The 21,129-nt window shown below is 39.4% G+C and overlaps 1 protein-coding gene across 1 annotated transcript in view; it reads left to right on the top strand.

Annotated features, from left to right (window-relative positions):
- CWH43 (cell wall biogenesis 43 C-terminal homolog) overlaps positions 1 to 21,129 on the top strand; it is a 56,144-nt gene that overhangs the window by 12,981 nt on the left and 22,034 nt on the right. The window contains exons 7-12 of the mRNA XM_079154032.1: positions 2,068 to 2,325; positions 4,530 to 4,655; positions 13,569 to 13,648; positions 17,501 to 17,606; positions 18,628 to 18,763; positions 20,928 to 21,077. Of these exons, the coding sequence (XP_079010158.1) occupies positions 2,068 to 2,325; positions 4,530 to 4,655; positions 13,569 to 13,648; positions 17,501 to 17,606; positions 18,628 to 18,763; positions 20,928 to 21,077 (856 nt within the window). The remainder of the gene's footprint in view (positions 1 to 2,067; positions 2,326 to 4,529; positions 4,656 to 13,568; positions 13,649 to 17,500; positions 17,607 to 18,627; positions 18,764 to 20,927; positions 21,078 to 21,129) is intronic.

Here is a 21,129-nt window from a genome sequence, read left to right as displayed (position 1 = left end):
TCAAGTTAGCGTTCATTCTTTTTAAATGAATATTGAAGCCAGGGGCTAGGGCTCATGCCTATAATCCTAGCAACTTGGGAGACTGAAGCAAGAGGATTTCAAGCTCAATGCCAGCCTCAGCAACTTACCAAGGCCCTGGGCAACTTAGTGAGACCCTGTCTCAAAAGAAAATATAAAAAGGGCTGGGGATATGGCTTAGTGGTAAAGCACCCCTGGGTTCAATCTTTGGCACAAAAAAATAAAAATGATAAATAAGAATGGACATTGGAAACTAGTAAACAGGAAATTTTCGGTCTCACTAATAATTGTGCAGGAGCAATATAAAAGGTCATATCATTTTCATCATAACTTTGGTAAAGAATTTTAGAAAGGCATAACTTTGGCAGCGTTTCAAAGGAGTGGAATTTCAGCAACTTTTCTGGAAGTGGTAAAGCCCGGTACAACCTTCAGGGCAGCAATTGTCCATGAGCAAAAGCTTTAAAATGCTTATGCCCCTTAACACAGGTTGTACTGCTAGGAATTTGTTTTATGGACGTAATCAGAGATGTGGTAAGAGATTTGTTGTCAAAGAATGATGATCATCACACTGTTGTTTTTAACTGTTTGACACTGGATACTTCACAAATGGCTGATAGGAAAATGGTTACATGTGTGGTGGTATATTTATCCAGTGGAGTACTACATATACATAAAAATGTTTTAGAAAAATTAATAACATGAGAAAATAGTCTTCATATAATATCACTTAAAAAGTAGCATTTAATCCTTAATGTGAGGTATAATTCCATTTATGTAAAAATACTTCTCTGGATTCATAGGAAAAGGCTTAAGAGAAATACATGGAAGTATTGGCCATGACCTTCTCAGTCTTAGGTGATCCTAAATTATTTCTTTGTAGTTCTGAATTTTACAAATTTCTATAGCAAATAGACATGATAGTTGTTTGATTTCAAAATGAAAAATCACCATTGTAGGCTATGTTTGAAGTATTTGAACATCTCACTGTAGAGTTAAGCTCCATGAGTTGTAGGGGACCCTGGAATCTGGCTCTCATGGTCATCTGAGTGAAGTTCCTTTTTAAAGTGGGCGTGAACACACAGCCACATGGTATTGCACTGTGATGGTGGCAGTGGCACTTGTTGATGGATGTGAGCCGTGGGACAGTAAGAAGCTATCTGGGGCCACTTTCTGCTCCCCACTCCTGTTCCTGGAGTTACTGCGCTGAGCAGTGAAGTCTGTTGTGAATACATTGAAAGATGGGTCCCAGGTACACAACAGCGATTGAATTGCTTCAAAAATGCCGTTTTTCTGTGGGAAGGACTTGTGTCAATGGTTCCATGGTAGGGTGGACCTGAAGTACTGTTTCAAAGCTCATTTTACAGGAATTGGGTGAGATGTTATATGACCTCACCACTGACTTAACTGACTAATATTTGCTAAGTGCCTGTTGTGGACCCAGCAGGATGCCCAACCACTAACACCTTTTAACTCGGCGACAAAACCTGGGGAAGCCATGAACCATTGTATTGCCATGATAGTTGGATAAGAAACAGACTGCAGAGTTACTACATCGTAAGTCACATCTTTTGATGCTGTGTGGTTGAAAAACCTGTGTATATATTTTAGGATAAAGGACAGCATTTAGATAGCTAGAAATTCCTTTAGAAGATATCTCAACAAAAATGTTCTAGAAATCACACCAACTGTACATGTTTTTGACTTTTCTATATCTGGCTGGTTAAATTTAACGAGCATACTGTTGGTATTGCAGATAATTTTAGTTTTTAATGGTGGTAGGATCACAATACCAATTATCTTTTCCTCCTTTCCTCCCCCTGCTTTTCTGGAAGAAATAGCTTTGAACTGAAACTTACTAGACCTGCATTCCATCTCCAGTGATGCCAGTAACTGTCTGTGTGACCTTGAGCAAATGACATTAACTTTGCTGGAACTGGTTTCTTCTCTGTCCGGGGATTGAAGCAGTACACTCCTAAGGTTCCCGGTCATCCTAGCAGCTTCATTGCCCTCCCGTTGGACTCACGCTTTCCCCTTTTCTCTCACATACAGGGGCAGCTTCAGCAGCTGGTCTCCTTTACCTGCGCACGTGGGCAGCTGCTGTTTCTGGCTGTGTGCTGGCCGTCTTCACGGGGTCCACGTGGCCTCAGGTGCTTAGACACCTGGTTAACTCAGGGACGAGCCCTGGAGAAACCATGACTGTTGCCATGGTAGTTTATCTTCTAGAAATATTTTTCTGCGCATGGTGCACAGCTTTTAAGTTTGTCCCAGGAGGTGTCTACGCTAGAGAAAAATCTGATGTGCTTTTGGGTGAGTGCATTTAAAAGGTCTGGATTACAGGATCTGCTGGAAAATATTCCTGAGAACTTGCCAGAATTTAGCACTTCACATGACTGGTGAAAATAAACAGGGCGATCTTCCTTTCTTACTAAAATAGATTCTCTTGGTAAAAACAAAGAAACAAAACCTAGAAAGATGTCTAAATTTTAAATTAAAGGAAATATCTTAATTCATTAGTGCATTTCAGAAACGTTTATTATTCTGAAGGCCTTTTAAATGAATTGGTTGGGAAAAACATTTACTCTATAATAAAGTATCAACTGTGTAACACTTGTAATTATATGATATATTAGTATTAGGAAAAGGTATGATTAGATGCCCAAGTTGCTTCAGTAGAAGGCTCATAAATATACCTAGGGATTGTGGTTTTTTTTGGGTTATCTTGAATTTTATTTATCATATTTTTAATAACAATAAATATAAACACATGCACGTTTGTGTGTTTAAATTTATCTTAGTGCAAATGGTAAATTCCAAAATCATGGATTAAATGCAATTCCCATTTCTGTGGTTATGAAGTCACATGCAAAATTAAAATCTCATAAGCTTAGCTCAGTTTAATATTTTAAAAATTGTCTCTAGCCAAAATGAAATTACTGATGTATACACAAATTAAATGTTGCTGATCATTTTAAAGTTTAAGGCAAACATATCAAGTTTTTCCACAATAAAATCTTAGAAAATGAGGGGATAAGGATCCAGCTCTTATTTATTTGTGCATTCATTTTTCCATTTGTTCATTTGTTCATTTAAAAAAAAAATGAGTTGATTCATGTACCTACCATGTTCCTAACACAGTGCCAGGTGCTGGGGGTGAAAACTCCTGGGGTCCCTGCCTTCCTGGGACTTTAGTCCAGTGGGGAGACCCTGCAGATAAATGAGATAAATAGTTGTGAATATTCTGTGGGGCAAGTGTTGCATGGGAGGGGTGGATTCTTCTTGTTCTATCGCTATCCTCCTTTGTGCCCCTGATTTATATCCAGTTTCTCTGTACCTCTTCACAGAAGCTTTCCTACCTCAGTAACTAGATGTCTGTCAGTACAGGCTACTTTGGAAGATTCATTGAGCAACATGCTCTCTTTTAGAAATAGCCTTTGAGAATTTGGTATTTCTGGTTAATGCCCCAGCTCCCTCAAGTTAGAGACAGACATTGCTGCATTTGCCCTTCGGTAATCTTGGCTTCCTGAACTTTGTATCTCTCTGGTTTCTTCCAGGTGAGTGTACTCTGTCCTGCTCTGTTTTCCTGCCCAATGCCCTGCTTTCTCTAACTCCAGCTTGCTTGGGGTTCTGCCAGGTGAAGAGAATGAGAAAGTAAGAGCCATTCTGTGCCTACGTCTGTCTCTGTAGAATGTTGTGACTGATTAGCTTTTGGATTCCTGCTTACCATATGGAATTATAGAACACTTCTTATTACAACTTCATACAACTGAGCACTTTTTGGTAAGAGTTATATGATATTTGTGAGGCCACATAAACCAAGGAACATGGATAATGTTCAAAGTCACTTTTAATACAATTGAAAAGAATTTGTACTGTATCTAAAATATCTGTAATCCCCGCAGTTCAGGAGGCTGAGAGGCAGGAGGATTGTGAGTTCAAAGCCAGCCTCCGCAATTTATCAAGGCCCTAAGCAACTTAGTGAGATCCTGTCTCTAAATAAAATATTAAAAAACAGACTGGGGATGTGGCTCAGTGGTTAAGTACCTCTGAGTTCAATCCCCAGTACAAAAAAAAAAAAAAAAAGGAAAAAGAATAAGAACTACATATGCTCCACGGTGCTTCTCAACTTGGTGCATTCAAGGAAACAATTGAACCCCCATTGCTGCTTAGAAAGTCTTTTCTCTTGGGCTCCCCTGTTCTTGCCCAGTCAACAGTCAGCAACAAGCACCATAGCAACCCAGCAACTAGGAAATGGAAAATTCAAGGCCATCACTCATCAGGAAGAAGCTGGATCCTCTCATGTAGAGCTTGATTCCTATAATTCTACCTAATTTCTTAAGATTGCCCCTATTAATTGGAGTACTGCTAGAGTAATTGTTTAGGTACTGAGATAAATTAACTCAGTAACTGAATATCCAGGATATATTCTTTTAAAGGAAATTTTGGCTCCTGGAATTTTCCATTGGAAGGATTTTTCAGATTAACCTTTGATACATTCTTTCTCTTTTATACAGGAACCATGATGTTCATTATTGGACTGAATATGTTATTTGGTCCTAAGAAAAACTTTGACTTTCTTCTTCAAACAAAAAACAGTCCAAAAATACTTTTCAGAAAGAGTGAAAAATACATGACACTTTGTAAGTATGGTTTCTCATTCTTTTAAAAAATGCTTATTATACAAATTTTTAGCCATGAAATTAGCATAATGAAGCCTCATGTACCCTTCACCTAACTTCAACAATTGGCAATATTTTACTAATGATGTTAATAGCTATCTTCTCTCCTTCTTTTAAGTATTTAAAGCAAGTCCCTGATATCATCTCATTTCAACCATAAATACTATTTGCCAGCTTTATTTCACTTCTAACATAGATAAGATGGTTTAACAGGTACAATGTCCAAAATGCTTTTTTATAATAGTTGAGTCTATTTTCTCCATTTCTTGTTCTCTTTTTTAAGGAGATTAAATATGTTAATATTTGGAATGTTGATGAACTAAGACTCAAACATGAAATTCACTGTCCAATATCTGTCTCATTTAAAATGAATTGGATTAAATAAAAATATCAAATGTATGCAACTTACAGATTTAATAATTGTCATGTAGGATACAAAGACATGTGAACAATGGTCTCTATGATCAGGGACTTGATACCTTACTGAAGGAGACAAAATACTATAGTATGAAGAGAAAACAACTATGTAGATTTTCAAAACATCTCTAAAATGTATCTCACAAAGTAATAAGACTTTTATATAAAAACCATATACATTTCATTATAATTTGAAAAGATCATATTTAAATTTAGGGGAGACGAGTTTTTGTGTGTGTGTCCCTGAGGTTTTGTTGTGTCCTTTAAAACCAAGATCTGGGAGGTTTCAAGATGGCAGCCTAGAGGGTGGCTGCATTTCATGTTGCTCCAGGACTCAGGATTCAAAAGAGGAGATATTGAGAGACTTGGGACCAACTCAAAGCAGCCAGGTGAGTCTCTCCCGTTGGGGAGGCGTCCCGGATGGGGCGGTAGTCACGGAACACAGGGAACTTTGTGAAGTAGAGCTGCCGGCGAGACACCCCCTTGCCCCGCTGGAGCAGTGAACTCGGACAACTGGGAGCGTTGTAGAGGAGGCCGCTCAGCACAGCGCTGGGACTCGGAGCAACCACTGGGGCTCCGGCGGCTGCCCAGGGGAGGAGTGGCGAGGAGAGCTGTGTGGACTCAGAACACAGGGGCCTGCCCTGAGGAGGAGGAGGAGGAGGAGCGTGGCCGCTTGGATTCGGAGTGACTGCACCAGAGCTACAGGCGGTTGCCAGAGGAGGAGCTGCATGGCGAGCTGTTTGGACTCAGATCCCTTCTGAACACTGGGGCCTGCCCTGAGGAGTAGGAGGAGGAGGAGGAGGAGTGCGGCGGGTCGTTTGGACTAGCAGTGACTGCATTAGAGCTTCAGGTGGCTGCTCAGAGGAGGAGGTGATTGGTGAGTTGTTTGGACTTAAAGCAACCGCTCCTGAACACAGGGGTGCTGCCTGGAGGAGAAGCGCAGTGGGTTGCTTGGTCTTGAGTGGCCGCACCAGGGCAGCTGCCCAGAGGAGGCGTGCAGCGGGTCACGTGGATTCAGAGCCACTCAGAGCGACTGCTCCTGAACACCCGGGGGGTTACCTGGAGGAGGAGGAGGAACGGGGCGGGTCACTTCGACTCGGAGTGATTGATTGCCCAGGGCTACGGGTGGTTGGTGGGAGGAGGCACACAGTGAGTTTCTTGGACTCCTAGGGACCGCACAGGAATACTGGGCGGCTGTCTGAAGGAAGAGGCGTGCGGTGGGTCTCTGGGACTTAGAGCTATTGTACGGGGCCCCAGGTGGCTGCTCAGAGGAGGGGCCGCATAGCCAGGTGATTAGGTGCAGAGCAGGGTCCCAGGATCTAGGAGGCTTCTGGGTGGAAGAGCCGCACAGAGACACGCTTAGGGGCGGAACGAAGGTTCCAGGACTGCGGGCAGATTCTCTGAGGAGGGGCAGCCTAAGGAGATTCATCTGCGAAGGGTGAGGCTCCCAGGCCCGGGAGGTAGGGCCGGGCCCCTGGGAACTTTGCAGAGGAAGGCAGCCCAGCCCAGGCAGTAGCTGTAAATTGAGGGGAACCTCTAGGAGGGGAACTGACCAGCGAGACCTCCCCACCAGGTGAGTCTTCCCTGCCGGGTGAGGTTTCCCCACAAGGACAGTAAAACCAGAGACACAGGCCCAAACAGGCCTTGCCTCAGCCCGCAGCCTAGTTCCCCTTTGGATGACCATTGGTCAACAAGTGGAGGCACCTCTGCCCACTAACATGGAATATACCCCACCTGGAGGCCACCACTCTTAGAGAGGCAACTTCCTTGTGGAGCACCGCATTATCAACTTCCTCCAAGACTTCAGCCTACTGAAGGCTAAGAGGGGATATATATAGAAATCTTCAAGGACATTGTAAGTCAATAGAGGAAATCTGCAACATCTCAGCGGTCCACTGATACCTGAACAATATGAGAAAACAAGGAAAGAAAATGCCGCAAACAAATCTAGATGTTACATCAATAAAACCCAATGACAGCATGGCAGAAGAAATGACAGAAAAGGAGTTCAGAATGCACATAATTAAAATGATCAGAGAAGCAAACAATGAGATGAAAGAGCAAATGCAGGCATTGAATGATCACACCAATCGACAGTTAAAAGAGCAAATACAGGAAGCAAAAGATCATTTCAATAAAGATTAGAGATATTGAAAAAAAAACCAAACAGAAATCCTTGACATGAAGGAAACAATAAACCAAATTAAGAACTCCATAGAAAGCATATCCAGTAGGATAGAACACCTGGAAGACAGAACCTCAGACATTGAAGACAAAATATTTAACCTTGAAAACAAAGTTGAACAAACAGAGAAGATGGTAAGAAATCATGAACAGACTCTACAAGAACTATGGGATATCATGAAAAGGCCAAATTTAAGAATTATTGGGATTGAGGAAGGCCTAGAGAAACAAACCAAAGGAATGAACAATCTATTCAATGAATTAATATCAGAAAATTTCCCAAATCTGAAGAATGAAATGGAAAATCAAGTTCAAGAGGCTTATAGGACTCCAAATACATAAAATTACAACAGACCCACACCAAGGCACATTATAATGAAAATACCTAACATACAAAATAAAGACAGAATTTTAAAGGCCGCAAGAGAGAGGAATCAAATTACACTCAGGGGTAAACCAATACGGATATCAGATTTTTCAATCCAGACCCTAAAAGCTAGAAGGGCCTGGAACAACATTTTTCAAGCCCTGAAAGAAAATGGAGGCCAACCAAGAATCTTATACCCAGCAAAACTTACCTTCAAATTTGATGATGAAATAAAATCCTTCCATGATAAACAAAAGCTAAAACAATTTACAAAAAGAAAGCCAGCATTACAGAACATTCTCAGCAAAATATTTCATGAGGAAGAGATGAAAAACAAAGAAGCAAATCAGCAAAGGGAGGAATTATCCTAAAGGAATTGTCAAATAAAGGAGGAACCAAGTAGTGTCACATAAATAAATAAATAAAATTGAAAAAATGAACCAAATGACCAGGAAACCAAATCATATCTCTATAATAACCCTGAATGTTAATGGCCTGAATTCATCAATCAAAAGACATAGACTGGCAGATTGGATTAAAAAGAAGGATCCAACAATATGTTGCCTACAATGGACTAACCTCATAGAAAAAGATACCCATAGACTAAAGGTGAAAGGATGGGGAAAACATACCATGCACATGGACTCAGCAAAAAAGCTGGAGTATCCATCCTCATTTCAGATAATGTGGACTTCAAGCCAAAGTGAGTCAGAAGGGATAAAGAAGGTCATTTCATACTGCTTAAGGGAAGCATAAATCAGCAAGATATAACAATCATAAACATCTATGCCCCAAACAGTGGCTCATCCATGTATGTCAAACAAATCCTTCTCAATTTCAGAAACCAAATAGACCATAACACAATAATACTAGGTGATTTTAACACGCCTCTCTCACCACTGGACAGATCTTCCAGACAAAAATTGAACAAAGAAACCATATTTCTCAATAACACAATCAATAATTTAGACTTAACAGACATTTATAGAATATACCATCCAACCAAGAGTGAATACACTTTCTTCTCAGCAGCACATGGATCCTTCTCTAAAATAGACCATATATTATGCCACAAAGCTAATGTTAGCAAATACAAGAAGAGACACTACCTTGTATTCTATCAGATCATAATGGATTGAAGTTAGAAATAAATGAAAGAGTAAAACACAGAAACTATTCCATCAGCTGGAGATTAAACAATATGCTATTAAATGATGAATGGATAACAGAAGATATTAGGAAGGAAATCAAAAAATTCTTAGAGGTAAATGAGAACAAAGAAACATCATATCAAAATCTCTGGGACACTATGAAAGCAGTACTTAGAGGGAAATTTATTTCATGGAGCGCATTTAATAAAAGAAGTAAAACTCAACAAATAAGCGACCTAACACTACAGCTCAAAGCCCTAGAAAAAGAAGAACAGACCAGCACCAAAAGTAGTAGAAGACAGGAAATAGTTAAAGTCAGAGCTGAAATCAATGAAATTGAAACAAAAGAAACAATACAAAAAATTGGCAAAATAAATAGTTGGTTCTTCGAAAAAATAAACAGAATTGATGATAAACCTTTAGCCACACTAACGAAGAGAAGACGAGAGAAAACCCAAATCACGAAAATTCGGAATGAACAAGGGAATATCACAACAAACAGGATTGAAATACAAAACATAATTAGAAGCTATTTTGAAAATCTATACTCCAACAAAATAGAAAATTTCGAAGACATCAACAGGTTTCTAGAGACATATGAATTGCCTAAACTGAACGAGGAGGACATACACAATTTAAATAGACCAATTTCAAGTACTGAAATAGAAGAAGTCATCAAAAGCCTACCAACAAAGAAAAGTCCGGGACCAGATGGGTTCTCAGCTGAGTTCTACAAAACCTTTAAAGAAGAGCTCATTCCAATACTTCTCAAAGTATTCCATAAAATAGAAGAGGAGGAAATCCTCCCAAACTCATTCTATGAAGCCAATATCACACTCATACCTAAACCAGACAGAGACTCATCGAGGAAAGAAAATTTCAGACCAATATCCTTAATGAACATCAACGCAAAAATTCTCAACAAAATTTTAGCAAATCGCATACAAAAACATATTAAAAAAACAGTGCACCATGATCAAGTGGGTTTCATCCCAGGGATGCAAGGTTGGTTCAACATCAGGAAATCAATAAATGTAATTCACCATATCAATAGACTTAAAGTCAAGAATCACATGATTATTTCAATAGATGCAGAAAAAGCATTTGATAAAATACAGCACCCCTTTATGCTCAAAACACTAGAAAAAATAGGGATAGTGGAAACATTCCTTAACATTGTAAAGGCCATTTATGCTAAGCCCATGGCTAATATCATTCTAAATGGTGAAAAACTGAAAGCATTCCCCCTAAAAACTGGAACAAGGCAGGGATGCCCTCTTTCACCACTTCTATTCAACATCGTTCTTGAGACTCTAGCCAGAGCAATTAGACAAACCAAAGAAATTAAAGGGATACGAATTGGAAAAGAAGAACTCAAACTATCCCTGTTCACTGATGACATGATTATATATTTAGCGGAACCTGGAAATTCCACCAGAAAACTCTTAGAAGTCATAAGTGAATTCAGTAAAGTAGCAGGTTACAAGATCAATGCTCATAAATCCAACGCATTTTTATACATAAGCGATGAATCTTCAGAAAGAGAAATTAGGAAAACTACCCCATTCATAATAGCCTCAAAAAAAAAAATACTTGGGAATCAATCTCACAAAAGAGGTGAAAGACCTCTACAATGAGAACTACAGAACACTAAAGAAAGAAATTAAAGAACACCTTAGAAGATGGAAAGATCTTCCATGTTCTTGGATAGGAAGAATTAATATTGTCAAAATGGCCATATTACCTAAAGTGCTATACAAATTCAATGCAATTCCAATTAAAATCCCAATGACGTACCTTACAGAAATAGAGCAAGCAATTATGAAATTCATCTGGAAGAATAAGAAACCAAGAATAGCTAAAGCAATCCTTAGCAGGAAGAGTGAAGCAGGGGGTATCACAATACCAGATCTTCAACTCTATTACAAAGCAATAGTAACAAAAAGGGCATGGTATTGGTACCAAAATAGAAAGGTAGATCAATGGTACAGAATAGAGGACACGGACACAAACCCAAATAAATACAATTTTCTCATACTAGACAAAGGGGCCAAAAATATGCAATGGAGAAAAGATAGCCTCTTCAACAAATGGTGCTGGGAGAATTGGAAATCCATATGCAACAGAATGAAACTACACCCATATCTCTCACCATGCACGAAACTAAACTCAAAATGGATTAAGGACCTTGGAATCAGACCAGAGACCCTGCAGATTATAGAAGAAAAAGTAGGTCCAGATCTTCAACATGTCGGCTTAGGACCAGACTTCCTTAACAGGTCTCCCATAGCACAAGAAATAAAAGCAAGAATCAATAACTGGGATAGATTCAAACTAAAAAGCTTTCTCTCAGCAAAGGAAACTATCAGCAATGCGAAGAAAGAGCCTACAGAGTGGGAGAATATCTTTGCCAATCATACTTCAGATAGAGCACTAATCTCCAGAATCTATAAAGAACTCAAAAATCTCTACTCCAAGAAGTCAAATAATCCAGTCGACAAATGGGCTAAGGAAATGAATAGACACTTCACAGAAGAAGATCTACGAGCAATCAACAAACATATGGAAAAATGTTCAACATCTCTAGTAATAAGAGAAATGCAAATCAAAACCACCCTAAGATTCCATCTCACCCCTATTAGAATGGCGATTATCAAGAATACGAGCAACAACAGGTGTTGGCGAGGATGTGGGGAGAAAGGTACACTCATACATTGCTGGTGGGGTTGCAAATTAGTGCAGCCACTCTGGAAAGCAGTGTGGAGATTCCTTAGAAAACTTGGAATGGACCCTCCATTTGACCCAGCTATCCCACTCCTTGGCCTATACCCAAAGGACTTAAAATCAGCATACTACAGAGATACAGCCACAACAATGTTCATAGGTGCTCAATTCACAATATCCAGAATGTGGAACCAACCTAGATGTCCTTCAATTGATGAATGGATAAAGAAACTGTGGTATATATATATACAATGGAATATTACTCAGCCATAAAGAATGATAAAATTATGGCATTTGCAGGCAAATGGATGAAATTGGAGAATATCATGCTAAGTGAGATAAGCCAATCTCAAAAAGCCAAAGGATGAATGATATCGCTAATAAGTGGATGATGACACAATGGGGGGAGGGAAGGGTTAGTGTTAGGGTTAGAGTTAGGGTTAGGAAGGGGGGCAAGTATGGAGGAAGGAAGGACTGTATAGAGGGAAAAGAGGGGTGGGAGGGGTGGGGGGAAGGGAAAAAATAACAGAATGAATCAAACAACATTACTCTATGTAAATTTATGATTACACAAATGGTATGCCTTATGCCATGTACAAACAGAGAAGCAACATGTATCCCATTTGTTTACAATAAAAAAAATCTATTTTTCTAGTGATTTCTACTATTATGATTCATTTCTATCATCTTTGTCTTTTCACTTTCACAGGTACATTTTTTTCCTTCTTGATTTCTTTTGCATTGATTAGGCTTTCATTTTTTGTTCACACCTCTCCTTCCACCTTCTCTCTCTCCCTCTCTCTCTCTCTCTCTCTCCCCCCCTCCCTCCCTCCCTCCCTCCCTCCTTCCCTTTTTTCTTCCTTCTCTACCCATCCTCCTTCTCCTTCAGAGATAGACCCAGGGGCACTTAACCACTGAGCCACATCCCCAGCCCTTTTTTTTATTTTAAGAAATGTTCTCACTAAGCTGCTCAGGGACTTCCTAAGTTGCTGAGACTGGCCTTGAGTTTGAAATCCTCCTGCCTCAGCCTTCTGAGCTGCTGGGATTACAGGCATGCACCACCATACCTGGCCCCCCTCCTCTTTCTAGTTTAGAAATTATACCTTCAGTTTCTATTTTTCAGTGGTTGGTTGTTTTTGTCTCAGCACCTTGAAAATATTACTGCTTTCTGGTTTGACTTTTGCTGTTGATAATCGTGTAACGGTTGTGTCTTCGGAGATAAGCAGTCTTTTCTCTCTGGCAGCCCTTAACATTTTTTCTCTGTGTTAGTATTCCACAGTTTCACTATGATATATCTAGATGTGGATTTTTTCCCCCCTTCTATCTTGGAAGTCTTTGGGCTTTATGAATCTGAAGAGTCATGTCTTTTATCAATTCTGGAAAATTCTCAGCATTATTTCTGCAAATATTGACTCTTTCCTGTTCTTTGTCCTCATTCCTTTCAACTCCAGTTGGTTATATGTTCAAACTTTTTCTGTGCTCCAGGTCTCGAGACTACTTTGCTTTTTTAGTACCTCTGTTTCTATGCTTCCCTTTATACTAGCTCTCTATTCAGCTTTGTCTAAAATGCTCTTTGTCTTGTTCATAATTTCTGATTTCAGTTACTATAATGATTTTTATTCCTAGAAGTCTATTTGGTTTTCTTTTACCAATTTTCTTTATCGCTTATTTTAATCTCATGTTCCTTAGTCATACTTTTATTTTTTTGATTCTGAACTTATCAGAAGTCTTTGTGGGCTTGATTCTGCAGTGTGTCTTTTCCTGTTGATTCCTGTGTAGATTTGATTTCTTGTAGATTTTATGATTTACTTTAAGTTCTTGGTCCTTGGAACATGTATAGAGAATATTTTTTGAAACTTGAGTTTAAACTGTGGGTTATGTATGTATGTTATGCATGAAAATGAACCCAAGAATGAGACGGTCACACAAACTCCTTAGCCCATAGGTTCAGTAATTTTGTAAAAAAAAAAAATTACTTTTAAAAAAACAAATTTAGTTTCTTTTAGATAATCATTTCTTCTTTCTGTTTAGTTTTGTGGCTGCTTGTTGGTGTGGGGTTGTTGGGATTAGGACTACGTCATAAAACCTATGAGAGGAAATTGGGCAAAGGGGTAAGTAATTAAAAATTTTGAAATTGAATTTTACATGATATGTGTATATACAGATATTTTTAGACTATTTTGATCGAATACTAGACCTGGATCTAATGTCTTTAGAACCGTGGGTCCCATTTCCTTAACCCTTGGATCACAGACTGATGATTTTATAGGCTTATTTTATGAAGTTGTGTTATTGAGATAGGATAAACTAATATATCAGAGGGATACTGCTCATGATTTTGTTGTATGGTGTTATTTTTACCATTAATTATTTACCATGTCTAAACTATGAAATTAGAATTTATTTTATAACTGGTAGATATTTCTGAAGAGAGCAATGTGAAATTCTTTGATTTCGGAAAAATCTTAACAGACAGTTCTTGATTTTGCAGATGATGTGTAGCTTGTGTACTGATGAGAATGGAAGTTTTCTTCTCATTTTTCTCTCTTGCTATCTGTAGTTTTAAATGTTTTTATGTCCCCCCCCTTTTTTTTTGTATAAAAGTGAGTAGAATTGAGAGTAATTTATTGCAATACTGTGCTTGCTACCTACTCATTAAAAGTTCTTTGTATTCGATAATGCAGCCAGACTTACAATTTTGGCTAATATAGAATTGTACAGTTAACTGAATTTAGCAATCTGTTCAACCAGGAAAAATTTGATATTAAATACAAAGCTATACTGAGAGTGGAGACCATGTTTCCTTTCTTCTTTTTTTCATTTCTGTATTCCCAGTACCACTTCACTGAGTGCTTGGAGCATATTCAGAACTCAGTTATTTCTTTTTTTTCTCCCTGCCTTCTTCTCTTTCTTCTGCCTCCTCCCCTCGTCTCTTTTGAGTGCTGGGGATCAAACCCAGAGCCTTGTTCAGTCACTGTTTCTTACTAAGTAGATAATAGTGCATCATCGCTATGTGATCTCTTCCTTGTGACTTTTTAGTTGTTAGTTTTTATTACTGCAACATATGTCTATCAGAAGAGGACACTTGATATCAACCAGAAATTTAAAAAAAAAAATTTTTTTTTTATTACTTGGTGTATGAATTCATTTTGAAAAGAGTTGTTTGAATTGTATTTAATACCTATTCATCATTCATTTATTCATTTGCAAATGTTTATTGAATCTTTTTTCCAAGAAATTATTCTTTAATATTCTTTAACAAACTTCACAGTAAGTATGAATGTGCAACCAGGTTTGATCAGTTCTTTTTGTTTATGAATCTAAGTCATGAATCTAAGTCATAAAATTTAAATAAACATAATGGTTTGGTAATATTTTATAGTACTTTGAATGACAGCATATGCTAAGGGGTGAAAGATATGAGAGGTATAATAATGTCAAGGGCTTCCTATGTACTTTCTTTCCGTGCACTTTAGAACCTTTGATTTCAATAGTAGTGAAGTGACTTGTCCAAGGCCTCACAGTAAATTAATAAGCAAAAAGAAAAATTGAGCTTGCATATTAGAAAGTATATACTTGCTGTAATTTGATGTGCCTGGTGCCAGGGATACAGAGGTAAAGAAGGTGGATGAGGTCCCTCCCCTACCAGCATTTGCATTGAGTATGGAAGAATAGTATTCAGAGGAAAAAATAAAGAAAAGCAATCATTTTAGATTAGGCTGCTCTGAAGAAAATAGGATTATGGAGTCAAGGGTAACAATGGTTAAAGAAGGCTATTCTGAAGAGGTGACATTTAAAAGAAATTTGAAAGTTGAGAGAAAGATGGTTGTTCAGAGAGTTGGTATTTAGGCAGAGGAAATGTGAATAAAGGACTGAGGGAGAACCAACCTGGTGTCTCTGAGGAGCATCAGGGTGAGGCTTTGGTGGAGTGATAGATGACGTTGGAGAGGCTGGTGTGGACTGCATCACACAGGGTCTCAGAGATGCCAGTGAAAAGTTCTGAGTTTGTTTTATTTGACTTGAAACAGAAGTCACAGTGAAATGTCTCCAATAGGAGTGAAGAAAACGATGTGTGTCAACTGGGAAGAATGGAAGATAGGGGGTTGAGAGTGGAGATGGGCAGACGAGTCCGGAGGCTTTTTCAGTTGTCCAGGAGAGAGATGCTGGTAATTTTGACTAGTGTGGGGTTGTGGCATTAGAGAGAAGTGGAAAGATTTAGAGTATGTTTTGAAAGTAGAGCTTAAGGGATTGGCCAATGATTGGGTGTGGCTGGATGGGTAACAGGAAGGAACCATGGATGGCACCTGCATTTCTGACTTGAGCATCTCCATGGAGGGAGATGGCACTTGCTGAGAAGGAAAGAATGAAGGGACAATAGGTTTTGGGGTGGTGAAATCCAGAATTAAGTACAGATGTATGTTGGGTGGAAAGAATAGCTTCATGAATATAATGGTGACTCTGGAAATCTCTGTTGATTCTGTGTTGCACTGGAATGGAAGTTCTTCATTCCATTCTCTTTTCATGACATTCACTACACTCAGTAATCCTTCTGCAAAGATGAAACACTCAGCTCTCGTCTGATAGAGCTTGACACTCTGGCTTCCTCAGTGAAACTGTTCTCTTATGCAAAGACATTTCTATTTCCTTCTCCCAACTTGAACTTGTCTGACTGGGTTTGAGGTGTTTTTTTTTTGTTTGTTTGTCTTTTGGTAGTTGTGTTCATGAGTTTGTTCTAAACCAGCCATTCTCTTCCACGGAAGCCCAGATATAGATCGGGAGCGATCATTTGAGATAGATGGCTGGGACTGGATACTGCATTCTCTGAGTAGCTCATGGATCTCAAAGAAGAGCCATTAAAAGGAGCTTGACCTTGCCAGTGTTGGGAATGGTAATGCCATTTCCAACTTGGTTAGAATAGGCTGCTCACTTTACGAAGAGGGCAAAGGCCTCTAGGTTCTCCTGTGTGCGATTCTTTTCCCCTGCCAGGGTAACTACTATCCTGAGTGTGGTGAGTTTTGTTTTTTTAAAATCATCTCCATGTCTTTCCTTCCTTCCTTCCTTCCTTCCTTCCTTCCTTCCTTCCTTCCTTCTTTCCCTCCCTCTCTCCCTCCCCCCCTCGCTCCTTTCTTTTCTTTCTTTCTTTCTTTCCTTCTTTCTTTCTTTCTTTTTTTCTTTCTTTTTTTCTTTCTTTCTTTCTTTCTTTTTTTCTTTTTTTGTTTTTTTCTTCTTTCCTTTTTTTGAGTAATCTGAGAATTCACTTAACAAATTCTCCTTTCCCTAAATCTATCTGAAATTTTCCCCCCGGCACTGAGGATTGAACCAGTGGCACTTTACCACTGAGCTACCATCCCTGCCCTTTTTATTTTTTTATTTTATTTTGAGATAAGGTCTCATTAAATTGCCCAAGTTGGCTTTGAACTTGTGATCCTCCTGGGTCACTGGGATTACAGTAGTGCCCCATTCCCATGCCTTTCTGTATATTCTTACTACATGAGATAGATCCCTAGGCAATATTGTTTTCATGTTTTTAACTTTTTATCTACCTGACATCTGACATTTATTTTGCAGCTTACTTTTTTACTTAAAATTATTTTATACATGGAAATATATAGCCTATGTTCATTTATTCGAGCTGTGTAGTATGCCATTTTAAGTATGTAATATCATTTTTAAAATGCTGTTTCTTATTGATGGATGTTCAGCTGGTTTCTAATGTTTTTGGAATTTTAAGGAGTGTTTATTTTAAATTCTTTACAGATATTCCTCCTAACTTTAAGCTTAAGCTAGAAGTTCACAGAATATTGATTATAAGAATACCATACAGCAAATATCTTTTTTAGGAATTAAATGTGGGCAAAAGTCTAAGGAGATTCCTTTGCTGAGATGAGAATTTTGGTAGAGAGGCAGAGAAAACTAGTTGCATTGTTCTGTCATGCTAAACTGCCATGAAAACAATTCCTCAGGTACAAGCCTCAGAGTTCTCTGCTGCCATCTGGCCTTTCAGATTTGGATATGACAATGAAGGATGGTCTAATCTAGAAAGATCAGCTCAATTGCTCAACCAGACAGGTAAGTCTTCCTCAGATGAGTTCCAGGTTGTGAGAAACAACTATGGTAGAGGAGGGCTTGCCTGGTCATATGCTAATCTCTTAGAAAGGCTTTTTGCTATGAGGACTAAGTTTCAGGACAAAGTTTCTGTAACCACATCTGTCTTTCACAGCAATTAATTCAGTTGATTCTGAACAACATCTTATACGGGGAATTCTTGCCATGTCCTTGTTGTTAGAGATGCCTCTGCTGGTAGCTCCTGTCACTTGGGGAATGTTGGGGACCATAAAACTGTTGAATTAAAAAGCAGAATGAGTCAAAAGTAAGGCTCGTTTGTGAAGAAAATTGCTTTCAAGGACCCCAGGGCCAATTGTATTTGTTTTTGTGCCTTAGAGTGCTCATGTTTGTATGGTGCATCCTTTAAAATATGTGGGGATTTGATTTTTTAGATCAGTCACATGGAGCATGCAGGAAGGTAAATAAAGGGCTGAAGAGGTCATTCTTAAGGATAAGCAGCCTCCTGAGAAATTTCAGTGTCTACATGAAAAACGGTGTCACTAAAAATTTACCTAATCCTTAGTCCTTATTTAATCTTGTTGACAGGTCCCTGAGACACATCTGGACAGTCTTAAAAAGACCAATAAACTCACCTCTCTGCCCCGTTTGCCCTGGAATAAAATGCTATTGTGCACCCTTTCATTGTTTCGGAACTCAGGTTGGGGATTTGTGAAAAACATTAAGATGATTTGAAATTTGAGGAAAGATGTTAAGAATATTTGAAAACTTAGAAAACTTATGCTTTTACCTTTCCCAGTATTTCCTCAAGGTGTTCCTTGTTTTAATTACATTCTAAACATGGGAGGCTTCCTTTATAGCTCGGGTTGGAACCATGTCCCTTTTGTGACTAACAAGGAATTTCTTTGTTTTGAGTTTTATGAGTAAAGGCAAAAGGTTAAGGGCTAGAATAGAGTTTTGCTAATTGCTTTTTTCATTGCCTTGAGTCCTTTTTCCCCCTCTCTGTGTTTTTGATTTTTCTAAACAGGTGCAGATTTCATAACAATTTTGGAGAGTGATGCTTCTAAGCCCTTTATAGGTAACAATGACTTAACCATGTGGCTAGGAGAGAAGCTGGGCTTCTATACAGACTTTGGTCCAAGCACCAGGGATCACACTTGGGGGTGAGTATACCTTGGGAATTAATCCTGAATATAGTCCTGAAAAGCCAGGCAGCATATGCTTGGAGTGGAAAGTTGGGATTATCATCTCTTTGTCCTATGAATATGCCCCACTGATGCTTCTTAGGGGATAGGGAGGTGCCAAAGATATGCATATTCCTTAATTTTTAAAGTGTTTCCCCATTGCTGGATATTTCCAGTTCTTTACCATTATAAACCACTTGGGGTAGGAGCTGAGGTTATAACGCCAATCCCGTCTAACTTGGATGCTTTCTCAGGAAGCATGTGTTCTAGTTTGGAAAGACAAGAATACAGTTGGAACTCTGTATCGACAGGTTTTTCATTTGTGGAAACTGATCTCAGGTTGAAAATATTTGAAAAAAAAGTGCTAGAATGTTCCAAAAGCCAAAAACTTGAATTTACCATGTACCAAGCTCTGCACTGAGTCCGTGTGAATGAAGTAAAGTGTAGGCTTTGTATTATGTATTAAAAATAATCTAGAGATGATTTCAGGAAGATGCGTGTAGCTTATATACAATACTAGGTCATTTTATATGAGGGACTTGAGCATCCATGGATTTTGGTACTCATGGGGTATCCTGGAACCAGTTCTCCACAGGTGCTGAGTTGTAACTGTAAACATGGACACACAAAAAAATAAACAAGATAACTTGCGATTTTGATAAGTACTATGAAGAAAGCAAGCTATGAGACACAGTGACCAGGTGGATGGTGGCCACGGGAATGGTGGTCCTATAAGTGACATAGTCAGGAAGGTCTCTCTGAAGATACCGTGATGAGGACCCAGGAAGAGCTGAGGAAGCCGCAGGGTAAAGTCTGGAGGCAGGGTGGAACTTGGAGAGCCTTTCAGTGGAGGAGGCCCAGGGGGAGCTGGTAAGAAATGAAGCCAAGGAAGGACACCTGAGCAGAGAGGGCCCCTCTTACCCAGCTGGGACAGGATGGCCACTGGAGATTTTAAACAGGGGAGTGATCTGGTCTGATATACATTTTAAAAGATCCTTCTGGCCATTCTTGGAGGAGCTAGAGTGGGAGCTGGGAGACAGGAGATGGGGTAGAAGCAACAGCACAGGCAGGAGGTGCCAATGGTGATGGAGACAAGGGGCCGAGGCAGGAACAGTTTTGGAATAGAGCTGACAGGACCTGCCATTGGCTTTGAGGTCAGGGCTAGGGAAGAGACAAATCAGAAAGCATCAGGGGTGATGTCTAGGTTTTTGGACTGAATACCTGATGGGAGATGAAGCCAGGAGAGAGTGGATATGTGCCAAGTTGAATATGCTCCAGGACAATCTGGTGATGTGCAGTGTATAACTTGGAGGATCGAGTAGATCGGGCCTGGCTGGAGACGGACCTTAGAGTTTCTAACTGTAGAGCTCCATCTGAGGGACCTTATAAGGGAGTCCCAGAGGCAGTGTGTGCAGCCAGAAGAGAGAAGTGGGCTGAGGCGTGAGCTCTGTGCCTCCTTTTCATATGTAGCTCTTTGACTTTGAGTGAGGTAGATCCCCTTTATATATGTTTATGCAATCATTTTTTTGGAGGGTGTACTAGAGATTGGACTCAGGGGCACTCTGCCACTGAGTCACATCCCCTGCCCTATTTTGTATTTTGTTTAGAGACAGGGTCTCACTGAGTTGCTTAGCACCTCACTTTTGCTGAGGCTGGCTTTGAACTCGAGATCCTGCTTCCTTTGCCTCCAGGGCCACTGGGATTACAGGTGTGTGCCACCGCTGGCTACGGAATTTTTGATGTCTAGTTTTGTAAATTGTTACTTTGTATCCTTGCTGGCAAGGTATATTCTGAATGCATTGCTTAATATTAGATTTTTTTATGCAAATGTATTGTTAGAATAATGATGCAGGTAAGATGGACTTTATATGTTACTAATGCTTCCATTTTCATGTCTCTGTAGTGCTGATTAAAACAGAACTGGTACTGTGCTTTGTGTGACACAGCAAGACATGCTAAATAGTGAGATGTGGTGTACAGACAAGCAGGGTGCCATAGAATTCTGTCACATTATTTCCCTGAATGCCCCTCAGTGGGACGCTTGTAGTGTGACACATCTCTTTTTAATACATCTTCTGCATCCCGTCTGCCTGCTATGGTGGGACTGATGTTGATGTACCTCTTTCTTTTCCTTCCTATACAGGATTATGGTGTTATCAAGATACCCAATTGTGAAATCGGAGCATCACCTTCTTCCGTCACCAGAGGGCGAGATTGCACCAGCTATAACTCTGACTGTTAACATCTCTGACAAATTGGTGGATTTTGTCGTGACACACTTTGGAAACGATGAGTAGGTTTCTTTGGCTTACTATTACACGAATGCCAAGAAATATTATCAACAT

This window comes from Sciurus vulgaris (assembly GCF_902686455.1).
Source record: "Sciurus vulgaris genome assembly, chromosome: 9".
Classification (NCBI taxonomy): Eukaryota; Metazoa; Chordata; class Mammalia; order Rodentia; family Sciuridae; genus Sciurus; species Sciurus vulgaris.
This window is presented reverse-complemented; position numbering and strand designations above follow the sequence as displayed.